Here is a 19,841-nt window from a genome sequence, read left to right on the forward strand (position 1 = left end):
GTCATCTTTATATCAGTGTTTGTTTATGATTTAATGAGCAACACATCATTCTAAACGAACAAAAAGTGGACAAAAAATAATGGAAACAACACCTGAACGTTGTTATCATTAGAGGTTTCTGTTATTTTGTCCAGCTCCTGTATGTTGCAGTAGACAGACTGATGGTGTTACCTTCTATACGTCAGAGGTTACCTTTCAGTCGTTTATATTCTGTCATCATAGATCTTCAGTGTCGGTCTTGTCTGGCCTCGTTCTGGTCTGTCAGCACCCTGTCTGCTGTTTTTAGCCTCGTCATCTTTCCAATTAATGACCAAAAGTCTTTAGATTAAAACTTATTTTCTGTTTTTAAAATGAAGGTTATAAATTTGTTTTTTTTACTGCACTGACCTTTTCTATAGACTATGAAACATTGCTGGGAATTTCTTGCTATGAATAAAACGCCCATCCAGAGTCCCCCACTGTGGGACTAATAAAGGATTTATTGTATACATGATTTGTGCCATATCGTATTGTGCGCAATAATATTGCTAACATTTTTGAATATTGTGCCCTATCACTCACCCCTAATTATACCCCTAAGTTCTCTTTTTACCATTATATATATCTACTAGAGACAGATTATACCTGTCTAGCATCATTTATTTTACTTTAATCCATATATTCTTTGGTATTACCATGTAGTATCTTGATATTATTTTAGAGCCGTATCGCCCAACTCTAATTGTATATTTAATGTATTTTTGTTTTCTTCATTTTTATTATTTTCTACATTGTAAATTAATATTTAAGGCACCAAATATATGAAGGAACACATATCCAATTAGGAAGTAAACAAAATAAAGTGGTAAACAAGCAAAATATGATTTATACTTTAGATTTTTCAAAGTAGCACCTTTTGATTTAATGCTAACTTTGCCCACATCTCGCCTTAAGAGGTAGAACCTAGAATGGTTCTCCAACTGTTTAAAGTAGTTCTAGAGGTTTCTGAGCTCTTGTTAACTGCTTTTCCTTTATTCTGTGCTCCAACTCCTCCCAAACCACCCGGGCTGGGTTTTTATGTCGGGTGTTTGTTAAGAAAAACACTTACTAAAATGGATGAATATGGATTTATAGAACTATAGATTATAATGGGGTTGATTACAATGTAAAAATCCTAAACTCCTAAATGATTGCCTACTTCTATTGCTTCATTTAAATTAAAAAACATCACAGACACGCCCACTGGTGAGCCGAGAAATCCGGCGTGGCAGAATGTGTTGAAGAAAAGTGCCAGTGAACATGTAGCATAAGTTTTTTTTTTTAGCCTTTTTAAGACAGACTCATAAGGTATGAGCTGTTTTGATTAATATATGTATCATTAAGAATCAAATTTAAATACGCTAGATAAAGTAGGATATCAGCCCTTAGTTTTTGAGCAGCCACATAAGTGGACTTACAACTGCTTTGCTTGCTTACTTTTAGCAGTTATATCCAATAGTTTGTGCCTTTAATTCATACAGATAACTAAGCTCTTAATTTGTAGCTGACCTATAGATTTTAGAGTATGATCATGTGCAGATGAAGGGTCTGCTTTCCCCTGCCTTCCTTTCAGTACCTGACCTCATATGACCTGATATCAGTTATGCAGTTGAGATTAGCTGGATATTATCTCCTGTATGTGTAGCTGCTAAGTGAGACTAGCCTGAGTGTGATGGGTTTGTAACATGTAACATATTACTGTGTTATTATTTTATGAGGCTGAACCCTTGTTATGTTGCTCATCCAGAGCAATTCTTCAAGCCACGGCTAGCGCTGCTGACAAATTAACAGTTTTTAGGAGAAAAATCTGTGTAGGTTAACATCCAGCACTTATTTGACTTTGAAAGAATTTTTAAGAATTACAGTTTTGTTTACTTAGGCGCATCCTGCTCTAAATGTAATCATACGATAAAATATTAAAATGTTGTCTGGCCTTAGTTTGAAGTATCGAACAAATCTAGGCTTTAGACCAATGGTAATGATTATAAAAAATCAATTATTGGCTGACACCAGTTACAATACAGTTTTCAATTAGGATTGGATAATTTGGATGATTGGATAATTTCGATATGGATATGAACAGTATGAGTGCTCTTGCCTGTCACACCATTGAGAAATTAGGTTGCGCTTATTTTATCAGAATATCAGAATAGTTTTTATTTGCTTGGTCAGCACCAATCTCACCATTCTTTCACCTCCCATAGTGTTCTTAAACATGACTGTCAAGTGGTTCAGTAATCTCTTATAGAATTACTTATGTGGGTCTATAAACATCTACGTATAGGAGCTGTGGTTTGTCGTTTAGCTAAAAACATAAGTAGCTGCCTTTTGTAAGTCTTCATTCTTTTTGTCCATACTTTTGTGCATCGTTTCGCTCTTTTTAAATGGGGCTGATCTTGAAGGACCGGTGTCTCCTTCAGTGTCCCTCATTCTGTCCTTTCTCTTGTGCTGGAAACACTCCGTCCTTTCTCTGAAAGCTCTGATGTTGTCAGGACCTTAATTAGCTCAAATTGGTAAGCTTCTTTGCAAGAGAAGTGCAGAAGCAGTGGCTAGCAAGAGAGAACACTTCCAAGCCCCTCGCTTCGCTCTGCAGAGGCTGAGCTCATCCCAGAGGGCCAGTGGGGGGTAGGGGTGGAATTCTGTGCCAGAGAGAGAAGCCGCCGAGGAACGGCTGCACCAGGCCGGCTTCCCAGAGTCCGCTGGTTAATACAGTCAGTACGCAGCGCTCCAGCAGGGTTTAAGAGAATGTAGGACACAGGCTGACCCGCAGAGACATTCGCTCACTGGTTCTCTTTCCCTCCCTCTCTCCTTTTCCCTCCCTCTTCCCTCGTGTCTCTCTTGCGCTCTCCCTCCTCTCTTGTGCCAGCTCTCTCTCTCCTTCTGCTCCTTGCTTGCTCACACATGCAGTGTCCTAGCTTTTCGTCTGCTGTTCTTTCGAGCACAGTTCATCCTGAGGGGCCAGAATTGTGTAGGCCAGTTTGGTGTGCCTTATATTTTCTTGCCTTAGTACATTTCTGCTTGAAATTTCTTCCCACGTAAAGGTGGGAGGTATTGGCCCGCAGATTCATCTGTCACTTGTATACCTCCAGCTTCAACTTCTGATCCTGTGGGTGACACAATCAGTCACCACACCATACAGCAGCAATCTGATTGGCCACTGCTCATCTCATTTGCATGAAGAGTAAGCAGGGAGTTACTTAGTGGCTTGCTTGAGTGATGCAATACCTGCATATTGCCCTGTTTTATAATGTATATATGACACATTATCCTAACAAATTCTAAGAAAACTCTTAAGGTTTTATGATTTTAGCACCCACCTCCAGGCAATTCCACTGTCCTGAATCCCTGAGAAGTGGGGGTTTACAATCATTCAGTATATAAAAGTAAGCATTGTCCTAGTATGGGCGCAACAATGGAACCAACAGGCTTCATACACTTATTTGTAACGAGTTGCTTTAAGCTTGACGTTGACCCTTTAACCTGGCAGGAAGTAGCCTAAAAGTAGCAGAGTGATCTCTGACAAAGCTTATCCAGCCATCGAGTATCACTGGGAGAACACCGGTCAATCACAGATTACCAGACGTGATTGGTTTAAAGTCACACAGCTCCCCCCTCTTTGCTGAAAAAGCGAAAAGCAGTCCAGGGAAGTAGCCGGCGGAGGTGGACATAGAGACGCTACACTTTGTGCAAGTCAGGGAAAATGGTGGTGAGTGGAACTTGCGCTTGTCTTTCAACCGCACTGATCGGGGATATTACGAATACAACGGTATGCCTATTGGACTGTTTAATGCTCCAGAAGGAATTGGTTGTATTTTTGGCTTTCTTTTGCTTTTATGTGTAACTATCTTCATTGCAACAAAAGGAAACTCAATGGATCTTGTATTTAGAATAGTTGGGTAGTTGGAGGTTTCCTCATGACTCTGCAGGACGAAGGAATGCCTTTGAAAGCAGAGATCAAACCTGGCAAACCCTGTGAAACAGTGTTGTGTGTTGTGATGTGAGGATCCTGTAGGGCAGAGATTGTTTGAGCTGGCTTACAAGAATAAAGGTAAGCTCATTATTCTAATGCATGGAGTCCCTTTCCTCAGAGGGGATGGGGTAGGAGGAGGGAAAGAAAGAGAGAGAGAGAGAGAGACAGCGAGAAAGAGGGAGAAAGATTATGAGAGAGAGAGTGAGTGAGAGAAAGTGATGGTCTGAGAAAGAAAGATGGCAGGATCTTCATTTGAGTGTCCCCCCTCGTGGGGTTAGGTTGGATCTGTAGGTGGTGAGACTGTCGTGAGTGGAAGTGTGAGGCCGTAATCAGTGTGGTCTTCGAGGCATCCTCCGCACTGAGTAAAGCAGCTTTGTGGAAGTCCAACTTGCCAGGGTTTGGAAGGGGCAGCGTTGCAAAGGAGGATTATCAACAATATATTTGGACCACACGGGGCGGATCTTATTCCCAAAGACTGCCGCGGGCTTTCTGCTTGGGGGGCCGGGAGAAATGAGGAATTACGCTCGTGCGGGACCGTGACGGTTGATGTCGGAGTGATGTCAAAAGACGTAAGGCTGCATTTCCTGCGTTTATTGTTACAGTGCGGTTTAGTCCAGGCTTACCGCACTGGACTGTTAGGGTTGAGGGAAAGTAAGGGCGGTCGTTGTGACGTAACTGCTGTGCCTTTTGTTTCGCAGCATAGCTGTTTAGGTTTCTTACAAACACTGTGTAACAATGCATTTTTCAAAACTTACTGAATGAACATATTATTACATTATTATTTTACAAAGCAATTATTAACTTCACTTTAAATTATGTTGTGTGTATTTTATACAGATTTTTCTGATTTTTATGGGTGGATTTTTTTGCTATGTCCACAGTGCTTCCTAGTTATGATTGCATATTATATATCTTGAAGTTTTGTAGAGATTTTTCCTATTTTGTAATTTAGGCATTTAAATTATTCTTTAAATAAAAATATCAAGCTATTTAAATATGGAATAACATGTTACATTTAACATCACTGAAATCCCATCCTTATTACTATGTTTTATTTTCAAGGAACTAAAGACACGTCCTGCATGTTCATGTGCATTAATAATAGTTAATATATTATATTTAATAATTAAACTTAATATTTCTCATGTTGTCCTTATATTTAGCTGAGGTAAAATCTAAGCTGTCAACCTTGTTGTGGTCAAATGTCACTGTAAATAAAAATTTTAGTAAACGCAAATGGTACAGCTTGCCATGATGGGGTAAAATGTTAAATATGAGGACTTCATTGTCCTTTGTTTAGGATTATCTCTACTGCATCAGCAGCCACACAGTGAACAATGCCCTTAACAGTCACTTAAGACAATACAGACTCATCTCATAAATGTAGGCGGAAGGTAGATAGCAGTACACTTTATATGTCAGCACTTTATTGGTCATGCCATAAAGAGGAATTTCAGAGATTTTTCCACATTTCTGCATAATCTTGTGGTTGATTGACATTTAGAGGGGGTTAAGTGTAAAATACTTGCTCTAGAGAAACTTACAGTGGTCGTGAATGGTGAATAAAATAAGACATTTCAAGTTTAGAGATTATTGCCTTTTAAACTAAGTCACAAAACATCACGCCAAATGCTGATGAGTACACTATCTGGAAAAAATGCCTGGGAAACATTTTGATAAGATTTGGACCTAGCAATAAAAGAACATGTAGGGCGGTGTTGGGCCCAGAAAGAAAAAAACAGCTCCCAGATTGCTATATCTATTCTATAGCACCGTTTAATAACATGATGGATGTTATGTAAGATGGATGATATAAGCAAAATGCAAAAGCAAAATGCAGTACATATAATATTATTAGTTTCAATTCTGAGGTTTAAGATGCACAAGATCAAAGAAAGTCTATTTTCTGGTCTATTTTTATACATAAGGCGCACCAAATTATACAGTGTATTTTAAGCAACAGTAGCAAGAAACAAGGTGTGGCCATGTTTCCCTTCTAATTAAAGCAGGTCTCTATGATGGGGGTGTGTGACTGTAATTCTTAAAAAAAAAAAAAGTTACACAGGCGCTGGATGCTGATCTACACAGATATTTCTCTTAAACTGTTTATTTTGGGTGAGTAAAATGCTTTTGTTTATTTACAGTAAGCTTAGATTTTTAGTATTTTAGCATGGTTAACAGCAGCGCTAGCCAAGGTTAGCAGCAGCGATTAGCAGCAGTGCTAGCCCTGGTTAGCAGCACTTTACTAGCAGCACTAGTAAATGCTGTCTGACAGCGCTACACTGAGGAACCCTGTGTGGTTCACCTATGTAGCTTGTTTTAACACGGGAAACATGCAGACTACAGTCCGATATACTCATCTCTGAATGGAGAAAGAGCTAGCTTTTTATAACTGAACCATTTTTCACCAAACCCATCCCTGAAACCCTGTTTACAGCTCAAACGCTGCGTTATGAAGACATAAAAAAAAACTTTGTAACTTTCTTAGTGATCTGACTTTATTTACCACCCAAAGGGGACCTGGTGTCTCAGTGCTAAGCAGGCCTCTCTGCTGGCCTGTGCTTGGACTCATAAGAAAGTGGTACCCATAAGAAAGTGTGTCAGCGACTATCCAATATAGCTGAACCCAAATTCCTCCAGCCTGCCAACCCATGTGACCAAATCCAGTCAAAGAGTGCAGAGCATGCTGTTACCTGATTGATGCTGATAGATCGGACACAGATTGCAATACACGCATGAACCCCCCCTGAAGTTTATAACACTTAGACTAGCTAACCTCATGTTGCTTGATCAGCCATATTGTTGAACAGCCATGTGATATGCTGAAGCTCATATTATTAGCTTGTGGCAGTGAATTTATTTGACATTATTTATCATGAGCGCAGTTGATCATGAATAATTTAAGACAGAATACTTTCTTTTTTAACCTTTTGCTCCTCAGTTCTTGAAATGTTACGTATTATTTTGTAACACAAATAAAGCATTCTGCTCAAATTATGATAGTGTTTTATACACTGCCTGGCCAAGAAAAGTCGCCACCAAAAAAAGGTCACACCCTAATATTTGTTTGTTGTTTGTTATTAGGTTGTACTGAGCGGGTCAACCCGAGTAGGATGGGTTCCTCTGACTTTGTCTTGGTTTCTTCCAAGGTTTCCTTCTCTCTTTTCCTTGCCACTGCTCATAAGAGGCGTGGACCTCTTTTTCTCTGTAAAGCTGTTTTGCTGCTGTGACAACTTTTGTTGTGAAAAGCGCTATATAAAAAAATGTAAATAATATGTAGTTAGCTTTGATCACAGCACGCATTCACCGTGGCATTGTTTCAATAAACTTCTGCAATGTCACAAGATTTATTTCAATCCAGTGTTGCATCAATTTTTCACCAAGATCTTGCAGCATTGATGATGGTATGGCTGATGGTATGAGTCTGACCGCTGCACAAAGTCTTCTCCAGCACATCCCAAAGATTCTCAATGAGGATAAGGTCTGATCTCATGCTCCCTGAATCACTCTTTCACAATTCCAGCCCCATGAATCCTGGCATTATCATCTTGGAATATGGCCGTGTCATCAGGGAAGAAAAAATACATTGATGGAATAACCTGGTCTATATTCAGTATATTCAGGTAGTCAGCTGACCTCATTCTTTCAGCACATACTGTTGCTGAACCCAGACCTGACCAACTGCAGCATCCCCACATCATTTGTTTACTTAAATCCAAGTTAAATACAAGTTGAAGTTACTTTACCAATAAACCCCCAAATCACAGTGAACTGATGAGCTCTTTATAGGGGAGAATTGAGAGCTTGGGTGTGTCTGTAACAAACTCTGCCTCATCGTGTTTACTGTAAGACTTACAATACATACAGTAAACTAGGGCTGCAACTTATGATTGTTTAGGTGGTAAACTAATCGACGACAATTCTTTTTTCAATAAGTTGATTTGTCAACACTTATTTAGGTATAATGTAGGGAGTTTTTTCTATGCCACTGTTGTCACCACAATAATTGGCATCTCAGTGGTGCTGCTCATAAAAGGCCTGTTTTTCATACCTGCCTCTTAAAGGTAATGGCAAGTGACATTCTGTTTGGTTTATTTCACGTCACGCCCAAAACACACCCATGATTAATTTAGAGAATTAGAACATGCCTTTTGTGCATTTTGAGCTGCGTAAGGCTTATTTTTTGTGCCCTCATGATACCAAAGACACACAGACAAATTCAGCTGCGCAGTACACAATTGACCAGTGCACTATAGGTCGTTAAATATAGCTTTTATTATTTTACACTTTTTAAATTTCAGTTTTCCTGCCAACTAGAACTTTTAATAAATATAATGACTTCACCATGTGTGTAACAAAAACACAGCGTAAATGAAGTTAATAAACATCAGAGTTGTGTGTAAAAGTTACATTTCTTGAATAATTTGGTGAAACTGACTCTACATATTAGCAGAAATAAACAGCCTGTGGATCCACTTGGCTAGCACATCAGGTAATAATAAAACCATTAAATAAACCATTAAAGTGGTTTGGCCTCACTCTTCCTTGGTGGGTAGGATGGCCATCCCTTCCGACACCTCCATGTGAGTGTCTACAGCATGTTGAGTTCTCTAAGTTCTCTAAGCATACAACTTGTAAAAAAACAAACAAAGACTAAACGACAAGACGAGAATCAATCTGTTTAAAGAAAGGGGAAGGTTTATTTATCAGGTAGTTTTAATCTTGCAAAGTAGATCAAAAACCAGAAGTCTTCCGAGAAACACATTCCGTACATACCATTTTTATACTTGTAAAAATGGGTTGGGCATTCTTGGTGAGATGGCATGTAGGTGGGACATCAAAACTCCACTTATATTTGTCATATAATCTTTTCCATTTTTGGGCCTAATCGTGTCATTTAAGTGATGATAATTGTTTTTTAAAGACCTTATATGGTCCTGTAGCGCCAAGACCATGTTGACTGGTTTGACTATGCCTTAATAGTTTCATCTTTTTTTAAATGAGGATTTTTACTGTCCATCCCTAATGAGTTTTTGGCTTGGTTGATGGGAAGATGTCAGCCCATTTTGATTGATTGGTGGGACAGAAAACTCCCTTCCAATAGTGTATGTTGGCCTTCAGAGCATCAATAAGGTATCTATAATGGACCATCCAAATAAAGTGATTCCTATACTTTTTATTGAGGTTGATAAAGTTCATAGAAAACATGTCACATTTAGTGTTTATTGTGTTGCTGATAAAATATGGAAACATTTTTGCCCAGTTTTATTTTTATTTTCTGCAGTTGGTATACAATAGTCTTTACTCTATTAGGTTATTTTAGGAACCTAGTTTTAATGATTGGCAGAGAAGGCGTAAGGGACACACACTATACTATACACTGTTTCACACTTGTTTTTACTGTTTTTCATTACTGTGTTGTAATTATTATACCTGTGCTTGTGCATATTGTATTGTAGGTAGGCATTTTGTAGTTATATGGAGTCAGTGGTGCAAATGCAATGGATGGACATGGCTGGTGTAAAGAATTTGGAGGCTGGATGCAAAAATTCAAAGCTCATTAAAAGACACAAAATAACTACACTACACAAATATTTGATATGAGGACATGGAAGCAGACAGCTGCTTTTACACCATTTCTTTTACACCATAGACCAGAAACACCTGAAACTAAAACAAAAAAGATGCAGGCAGGGATAGTCCAAAAGCACTGTCAACCGGCAGTGCTTCACTGGACCATCATTTTTTTTTTACAAGTTGATTACGTTAGATAAGGTAATAAGTTTAAAGCTAATTTCTCTTAGGACTGAAATTATGCCAAGCAGTTGCTCTGAAACACGTCACTCCTGTCTAGACTCGAGACACCAGACTAACTTCATCAGACACAGTTATTTCCACATAACGACTGCATTGCATCCTTAACAGAGCCAGACTAAAACACATGGCCCTCAAATGAAACCTTCATTGCCTGCTCTGATGTCTGCGATTTCCTCAGCTCACATCAAGTATAATTGAAATATGTTAAGTAATTGATCATTTCAGGATGCTACTGGTACACAATGAAGTAATCGCAGATTGAAGCCGATGAAGATGTTATTTTCGGGTTGCAGACTGTCTCAAAATGATTCGTGAAGTAGTAGATTCATTTGTTTGGATGTTAAACCTTGAGTTGTGTAAGGCAGGTCTAAAAATAAAAACGTAAAAAGAGATCTTAGTACACCACATAAGGGTCCACCAGTGCCAAAATAACTTTCATGCTTCATATATGATAAAACAGTCTTCATCTTTGATTATAATTAACATTACATTGTTAAATTATCACAATGTGCCTTCTAGAGAAAGAAAACTCTCACAGGGCGTTTAAAGCCTTTTTTTGTAACCAATTGTTTTTGCAGGGAACAGTATGAATTAAGAAGGTAAATTGGGGAGTGAAATGGGAGAAATTTTTGAAATTAAAAGAAACAATAGAGAATCATTTACTTTTCCCGTAGTAGACATGCAGTTTAATGTTTGTTGAGCATCTATAAGGTATCTATAATGGACCATCCAAATGAAGTGATTCCTATACTTTTTATTGAGGTTGATAAAGTTCATAGAAAAAATGTCACATTTAGTTTTGATTGTGTTGCTGATAGAATATGGAAACATTTTTGTCTGCATTTGGGGTAAAATTGTCTTTACTCTAATAGGTTATTTCAGGAGCCTAGTTTCATGAATGATAAAACAGTCTTTATCTTTGATTATAATCAACATTACATTGTTAAATTATCACAATGTGCCTTCTAGAGAAAGAAAACTTTCACAGGGCGTATACAGCCTTTTTTTACTAATTGATTTTGCAGAGAACAGAATGAATTGAGAATGTATTTTTCATTGTTTGAACATAATGCTAACTGACTGAGCACTTATGAGAAACTAATACTGGATAGGATCTCCCTCCGCTTTCAAAACAACCTCAGTTATAGTATTATAGTATGGCTTCCACAAGATTCTGGTCCATGTTGACACTGATGTGTGTCGCTCAGTTCTTGCAGGTTCATCAAGAGCTCTCATGAGCTGTTGCTGTGAATCTTGTGTTCTTGCATTTTACCACACGACTGGGGAAAACTACTGAAGAACATTGATGTCTTTATCACGAACATGAAACCAGTTTGTAAAGCCAGACATGGTGCATCAGCACGCTGGAATTAGTCTTCAGTGTAGAAGATGTGTAATCAGTGGTCATGAAGGGATGCACATGGTCTTATTAGTGTTTGGTGAGTGTACTTTGTGTATAGATCTGTTTGAAATATCAGTGAGAGCTATTGTATAGGCAGAATGCATGTATTTTGGAAGGTGTTGGAGATATGTATAGTAAATGGCTAATGCCTTATGTGATAGGGCTGCACAGAATTTTGATGGATAATTGTAATATGGGTATTGAATTTTGTCAGTTCTAATATTTAGGGCTATTTTTTCATGTGTATTCCTGGGTTTTGCCTGTGTGTTTTTGAGGGATACATCAAAAATGCGTCCAATTTCTTTACAGCTGTGTCTTTTTTATATTGTCATTCTTTTTGTAATGCATTTAACCTGAATCAACACATTATAGACATTTACCTACATGTGCAACATGATTGAAATTTAATGGCAAATATTCTGGGCTCCAAGTGGCTCAGCAGACTAAGGTCGTTTTTTTACATTAGCCTTATTTTCCACACCTGGGTGCGCTTTCTCTGCTGGTCCGGTACGTTTGGTCAAAGCTGCTTTCATTTTTTGGAAAACGATGGTCTGGGGTTCATTTCAAGCAGACTTGGTTGTGGAGTTGTTGAAGGTGTCTGATCCCGGGTTCATGTGGGAGCTCTTGTGATTGGTTCAATTTGTTACCTTTCTATTAGTTAACACTAGGGCTGCAACCAATGATTATTTTGGTAGTCGACTAATCTGATGATTATTTTTCTGATGAGTCGATTAGTCATCGATTATTTCTGCCATGTCCTCCATCTTTAAAAACAAAAGAAACAGCTAACCATAAGATTTAAAAGGTATTTTTTGTTTAGATGTTGTTTAAACATGGAAAGTTCTGAGTAAATATATGAACTGTTGTGTTTGGGCACTTTTGAACTTTGAGGCACAGACTAAGTTAAGTGTAAACTGTGTGAGTGAACCATTTACCCATCTTCCATTGCGCCTTTGTTCCAGGCACTTTGTGTAATGTGGTACTGTTACAAATTAACGATTAGTCGACAATGAAACTTGTAATCAACAAATTTAAATAATCGTCATTTTCAATTATATTGACTAATCATTGCAGCCCTAGTTTACAATACTTAATACCTAATAAATACACATTTTAATAGGACTGGAGCGAGAGTACTCAGTGTCAGTGTCTTTACTGATGGCATAAACCCTTTCGCTGCTCTGCATGGATGATCATTTTCTCATGCACTTTTATTTTAATCCAGTAAAAATACTAAACAGCAGCCGCCAGTCGATGCATTTATGAAACTACATACAGAAAAGTGACGTTTATGACTGTGCAAGTGATCTACAGTTCAGAAAAAGTTCAGAATCACTACCGGGTGCGGATTCATTTTTTTGGGACAGGTGTGAAAATGCCCTGAGACACTTACACTGTGGAGCGAAGGTCACTAGGTTTATTTATATCTTGAGTTATGCTGCTTTGCCATCAACAGCAGCCGGAGTCTGAGAGAGTGCAATTGTCCATGCTCTCTTTGGGGGGGGTATACACTCCTCTATTTTCTAACCACTCCTTTTGTGATGCTGGTCAACTTAGGTGTCTGTTGGCTGATGTATGGGAATGCAGGGAACCTCTGAGCATGCTGGATACCTAGTATTGCTGCATTGGTGGCAGGTTAAAAAGAGACGACTGAGGAGGCATGTGCTGATTGATGCTCAGCCTCCTAGAGTCGGGAGCATTGCAATTGAGAGTATTGTTCTCATTTTCTTAGGATGGGGAGAAATTTGGGTAAAAAAAATAAAAAGCTTTATCATTTCAGTGTATTTGAGACAGTGACTCAGATGTCTTGCTTGTTCTCTGCTGTCCTGCTTATATGTGTTCTGCCCACAGGAGATATGGATGGTCACTGGTGGGACCATGCGTCTTGGCATAGTGAGGCCTCCCCTATGTCTATGGTGAGGCGTCCGCACCTCTGTGTCTTCTGCCATCCCATGATCCCTAATTTAATTCACCTTTGCATGTTTTTGTTTTTGCTTTTCTCTATCTTTCCCCTTTCCTGCTGTTTTTTGTTTGTTTGTTTGTTTGTTTATTTGTTTGTTTAAACGTATCCTTAAACTGTAGGCGTCAGTCAATGGGGAAAAAGAAAAACAAACGAGCAGACATATTTTTTGGATCCCACGTACGCGCTGTCTGAGAAACAAAAGAGCAGAATGGTGCGATTCGGAGAGCGCTCCTATGAAGAGGAGGCGGAGGAGTGGTGTGAACCTCAGGTCAAAGACTCGGGCGTTGACACGTGCAGTAGCACCACGCTAAACGAGGAGCATGGCCATAGCGAGAAGGTACCGGCACTGTATCTGCAGCCTGCTCCTCTTTCACTTCCAGCACTGCAAAACATAACCTGGCAAGTGGAATCATCTTCAGTCTCCTCAGTACTCTCATCTTCAGAAATATGAAATCTGTGTTTTCAGTAATAAAAAAAAAGATATATATATATATATATATATATATATATATATATATATATATATATATATATATATATATATATATATATATATATAATGAATTGAGTGTAATCGTCCTGCACAAATTCAACAGTTATCAGTATGAAGTCTGATGAGTCCAGAATGATGAACAGAGCTGTACAGGCCTCTGATCTGACTGATAAACTGAAGAACATTTATAATGAAGCTGTAATACCAGTAGCTGTAAGTCAGAAAAAAAAATATCTTAGTTTTCTCACTCAATACAATAAGAGACGACAATTATATTTATATATTCATATCACTGCATCCCCTAGTGGAGCCAAGGGGGGGTTAAATATAATAGCAGTGAAGCTATCAAACCCACAACCCTGTAATCAATAACTCATTGATTTCATACCTGAGCTAGCACTACTTCAAATACCTTAAATGTAGGAAATAGTCTGGAAAAAGCTAATTAAATCTTTATAATATTTTTCTTACAACAATCAAATCATTTGAAAAAAAATCATTTGACACATATTTAGACACAGTATCCTTCTAATGTTTGTATTTGCTAAATGCAATTACTACTTGTTAATTGCAAAATTATTAATTGCATAAGATTTTGTGATCTTTGAGATTATGCTCAATGCACAGAACTACATTTAAAATGGCGTATTGTCGGTGTCCATCTCGATTTTTAGTTTACTACATAATATGAACAGACAAACTGCCCCTCACACTGTGGCAAAATTTATTGATGAACAGATCAATAGAAATGACCTGAAATAAATTATTTTTACATTGACTTCCATTGAAAGTTGTAAAGTAGCTGTTTTGGAGATACTTGTTTTTCATTGGACAGCGAAGTTATACTGTACATATACATGCAAAATAAGTTACTAAATAATACTTATATTATATGTATGTATTTACCATATTATCCGTCATGTATATATATTTCCAAAACTAGAATGTTCCAGTCGTTAATATTATTCGATTTTTATTTTGATGATTCATCCGATGTTTAATATTTATGGATATAAATATTATTATTAGTTCATACTGGATTTTTATGTTAGGTGAACTTTATTCTAGATATTAATGATATTAGAAACTTATTCTATAAACGAATGCTCTTGAAACTTAATGCTTTTAGATTCCTAATCTGGATATGAATGTTATTAGATCCTTAATCTGGATATTATTCTCAATCTGGATATTAATGGTATTAAAACTAAATTTTTGGATATTAATATTTTTAGAACTTCAGTCTGTGTATAAATCATGTTTAAATCATGTACAGCTCATCATTCTGAGGTCATCTGCGCTTAATATTTCGACAGTTTTACTGACAGTTTCCTACTAATTAGATACTTGCAAAACATTACAGCTGTTTTATGCAGCGTCTGCACCAAAGCGTCTGAAACCCGTGATTCTGAATCTTTAAACAGTACTGGATATTAACTAGATATAAGAAGACTTCACTTGCCAAGAATCCATTTTTGCTGTGCAGCTGTTCTGCCCACTGCTGCCCCACTGCTGTTCCTCTGTATCTCCGAACAATCCGCTAAACGTCTCGACTACAGAGAGTCACACGGCAGTTCTGGAGCTCCAGAGGGGAATCCTCCTGCTTGCTTTTTGCTGTTTGCTGTTTTCTGTCTGCAAATTCTCACTACCGAGACGAGACGAGCTCCTGAAAGACGTCTTGCTACTCCTTCAGTTGTTTGCTGCATGCTTGTTGTTTAGCCCTGGTGGCCTGGGCCTCCTGCTGCAGGTCAGATTACGGCTCACTCTTCCACCTGACCTCCCCACACTCCTCCCCTCAGACTTTTTTTATTTTTCACTCAGTCGGTCATTCTCGGCCTCCAACACGAGGATAGGCTAGCGTGATTGACCTCACACATGAGCGATTGTTTTTCTTTTTCCCTTTTCACGCTGTTTCGGGCTGCTCTTTCTCTCTGTCTCGCTCGTTTTCTTCTTCTCTCTGTTTTGTTGCGTTGTTTTCACCTTTTCAATGTAGTGAACACACCCCTCTGCATGGCTGTCTGACCACTTTTGCTCTCTTTTGCCGTGAACACACTCGGACCCTAGTTTTTTATGCTGGGAAAACACTAGAGCTGGGGTAATGCTAAAGCTACAAGGCTAATGTTGCTAACACATAATTAATAAGACAAATTAACAGTATGCTACTGTGTGGAGTTGTTCATACTGTTGTTAATCTCTTATAGACTTGCTTATGCTTATGTTAATAACACTCTATGACATAAACATAAACCTTAGGTATATTATGTAGCTAGCTATAACAGCTGTAAACAAAGCCCAGTTAATGCTTTAGCTATTTAAAGATCAGAACAGTGAGTCAGAAAGTGTCAGAAACAACACATACAAGTCAATTAGCTAGAGATTATTGAACAGTTTCACACTGCCTGAGGTAAATGTGTTGTAATTTAAGCTTGCAGTTAGCATCATGCTAAATGATAAGATGTAAGCTTTACTTGTTAGCTACATTAGCCTCGTAGCTACAGTGTAAACATATAGACAGGAACTTAAAACACTAAACAATGTCTTTTCTGATTGGCTTTTAATTAAGACTACTACAGCTCTGAAAAAAAATGAGACCACTTCAGTTTCTGAATCAGTTTCTCTGATTTTGCTATTTATAGGTATATGTTTGAATAAAATGAACATTGATGTTTTATTCTGTAAACTACGGACAACATTTCTCCGAAATACCAAATAAAAATATTGTCATTTATTTGCAGAAAATGAGAAATGGCTGAAATAACAAAAAAATATGCAGAGCTTTCAGACCTTAAATAATGCAAAGAAAACAAGTTCATATTCATAAAGTTTTAAACTCAAAAATCAATATTTGGTGGAATTACTCTGTTTTATAACAGTTTTCATCTTGGCATGTACTCCTCCACCCTATCTTACACACTGCTTTTGGATAACTTTATGCCACTGGTGCACTCCTGATGGCTTGTGATCATCCATCTTCCTTTTGATTATATTCCAGAGGTTTTCAATTTGATAAAATTAAAGAAACTTCTTTCCAGAGCTGTATATGATATATTGTATGAATTAACTTAATAATTAATTATTAACTAATTAATTTATTAAGTTCATTAATAATTAACTTAATAATAGAATTAACTTGAAATAGTTAAATCTGCACTTTTATTTAATTTATATTGTATTTATTTAGTATATTTACACTTGTATGTATTCCCTTTCCAAATTCAATTTTTTTTTAAATAATTTAGATTATTAGAATTTTATAATTTTAAAATAGTTGAAGACACTCTAAATGGTGGAATTGGTTTGTTATGCTAATATATTGCCATTATTTCTAGTCCTAAAATAATCTAGGCCTTCTGTCATGCTAAACCTTGTATTGTTAAAATGGTAAATTAATATAAAAAAAACAGAATGTCATAAATGTCAGAATGTGATAAATAAAAATGTCAAACCAATAACAACAGCGAAAATGGACCATATTTATACAATTATTATATTCTATATAAAATTGAAAGGTGAATACAATATATTTTAAATCTTGTCTTATTTAGTCCCCCAAAACTTTGCGTTTCTGCCTCGCCCCCAAAAACAGCAGGCTTTATGTATCCCCTGCTCTACATTTTACAGGCTGGATTAGCTGAGCTGCCCTGCCTGCGTAGTGTGAGAGTATCACCTGCAGGATTTTACAAAGCTCCCCTTCTATTAGACCCGGTAAACACCATCACACACACCTGTCCCACCGCTTAGACCAGTGTTGGCCCAGCATGTGTTTTCACAGCAAATCATCCCCTGGGGGGAGGACGTTAGCTGCTTCTCCTCTTCCTTCCTTTCCAAGTCTGTGTGTGTGTGTGTGTGTTTATCTGTGTGTGTGTGCCTCTCTCTCTCTGTGTTAGTGGGTGTGTTTTTTCAGGGATGTAGACACTTGTTTTAAAACAAAAGGTGTATTGTCACTTTGACCTCACAGCATCCGGTGACATGGCAACCGTCCAAAGATGGGGATCGCCTAATTGGGCGGATTTTGCTCAACAAGCGTATGAAGGATGGCACAGTGCCCAGAGACACCGGCGCTCTGCTGGGCCTGAAGGTAATGCTGAACACAGAGCACACACACACACACACACACACACACGCTGGACCGCAATGAGCCACAGCTCTAATAATAATAATAATGAACACATCTGAAGCATTTATACAGATTCTCTTACCGCTAATGTTGAGCCCTTATTTGTGGAAGAGCATGTATTTATTCTTTAGCACTTAAACTGCAGGCTCATTATTCAGTGATTAGACACTTAACTCTGCATATATACACTTATATTACTTGCTCTAATTTTGGCGAAACTTTTTTACATTTTTACTATAGTATTCCTTTTTATAGTAATTTACAGTAGATACTGAATGATTTCTAATAGTTCCTAAATTATTATATAGTAGATATATAATTAATGGTATTATATATAGTTAATATAGTATTTAAATAAATAATTTGTAGTAGTCCAAAAATTATTTATAGTAGTCTTTCATATTAGTTCATTGAATAATTCGTAGTAGATACTGAATAATTCATAAAAGAAAATATCAGCATACATTTCTGAAAAAAAATAAGAGACCACTTAAAATGATGAGTTCCTTTGATTTTACCAAATTGAAAAGCTCTGGAATTTAATCAAGAGGAAGATGGATGATCACAAGCCATCAAACCAAACTGAACTGCTTGAATTTTTTGCATAAAGCAGTGTGTAAGACTGGTGGAGGAAAACATGACAAGATGCATAAAAAACAGGTTTATTCCACCAAATATTGATTTCTGAACTCTCAAATCTTTATGAATATGAACTCCTGCTCCTCCGGCTGTGGTTTCTGACCTCGGTGTGTGTTTGATGCAGGTGGTCGGTGGGAAGATGACAGAATCTGGTAGACTTTGTGCTTTCATCACCAAAGTGAAGAGAGGAAGTTTAGCAGATACTGTTGGCCATCTTCGACCAGGTACACACACACACACACACACACACACACACACACTGTTCACAGACTGTTCCTAAACATACACTCATCTTAAAGGCTTGAGTAAGCTGTTACCTGGCATTATTCTACTAGTGTATTTCAAAAAAATAGAATATCATTGAAAAGTTACTTTATTTTAGTAATTCAGTTCAAAATGTGAAACTCATATATTATATATAGGGGTATTAAACACAGTGATCTATTTAAAGTGTTTTTTTTTATTGTTGAGTTTGATTAGCATACAGCCAATGAAAACCCAAAAATCAGTGTCTCAAAAAAAACATTAGCGAATATTATATTATAAGACCAATTGATACTTTTGGCAGTGTGGGCAGTGTGCCAAGTCCTGCTGGAAAATGAAATCCGCATCTCCATAAAAGTTGTCAGGGGGAAGCATGAAGTGCTGTAAGATTTTCAGGGAAAACACGGCACTGACTTTAGACTTGATAAAACACAGTGGATCAACACCAGCAGATGACATGTCTCTCCAAACCATCACTGACTGCTGGAAACTTCACACTAGACCTCAAGCAGTTTGGACTGTGTGTCTCTCCACTTTTCCTCCAGACTCTGATCCCCTGATTTCCAAATGAAATGCTAAATTTACTGATCAGTGATGGTTTGGAGAGACATGTCATCTGCTGGTGTTGATCCACTGTGTTTTATATCAAGTCTAAAGTCAGTGAGGTTTTGTTTTCCCACAAAATCTTACAGCACTTCATTCTTCTCTCTGCTGACAACTTTCATGGAGATGCAGATTTCATTTTACAGCAGGACTTGGGACACTGCCCACACTGACAGAATTGTCAATTGGTCTGATTCTGAGACTGAGGCACTGGTTTTTGGGTTTTCATTGGCTTTAAGCCATAATCATCATCATTTTGAATTGAAATCCTGAAATAAAGTAACTTTTCAATAATATTCTGTTTTTTGAGATGCGTTAGTATACTAACAGTTTACATTGCCTACATTTTCTATTTTATTCTTTTTTATGTTAATGCTCCACCAACAAATGCATTCTTTCAAAGCAGCTGTTGAAGATTCCCATTGGCCCTGTACTTCTGAATAGGGCTTACGATAGGATATCATATCATATTATATTATATGATACAATGCAATGCGATACTTATCACAATACAATTTTTTGTTTTATGATACAAAATATGAGATTTTTTTCCCC

General features: G+C 37.4%; 1 protein-coding gene across 7 annotated transcripts in view; it reads left to right on the plus strand.

Moving 5' to 3' along the window:
- The window catches only part of rims2b (regulating synaptic membrane exocytosis 2b), a 208,186-nt gene that overhangs the window by 82,503 nt on the left and 105,842 nt on the right, over positions 1-19,841 (plus strand). For all 7 annotated transcript variants that reach the window (XM_049476387.1, XM_049476388.1, XM_049476390.1 and 4 more), the window contains 3 exons: positions 13,059-13,123; positions 17,622-17,741; positions 18,544-18,643. In XM_049476387.1, coding sequence (XP_049332344.1) covers positions 13,059-13,123; positions 17,622-17,741; positions 18,544-18,643 — 285 coding nt within the window. The remainder of the gene's footprint in view (positions 1-13,058; positions 13,124-17,621; positions 17,742-18,543; positions 18,644-19,841) is intronic.

The sequence above is a fragment of the Astyanax mexicanus genome, chromosome 3, assembly GCF_023375975.1.
Source record: "Astyanax mexicanus isolate ESR-SI-001 chromosome 3, AstMex3_surface, whole genome shotgun sequence".
Classification (NCBI taxonomy): Eukaryota; Metazoa; Chordata; class Actinopteri; order Characiformes; family Acestrorhamphidae; genus Astyanax; species Astyanax mexicanus.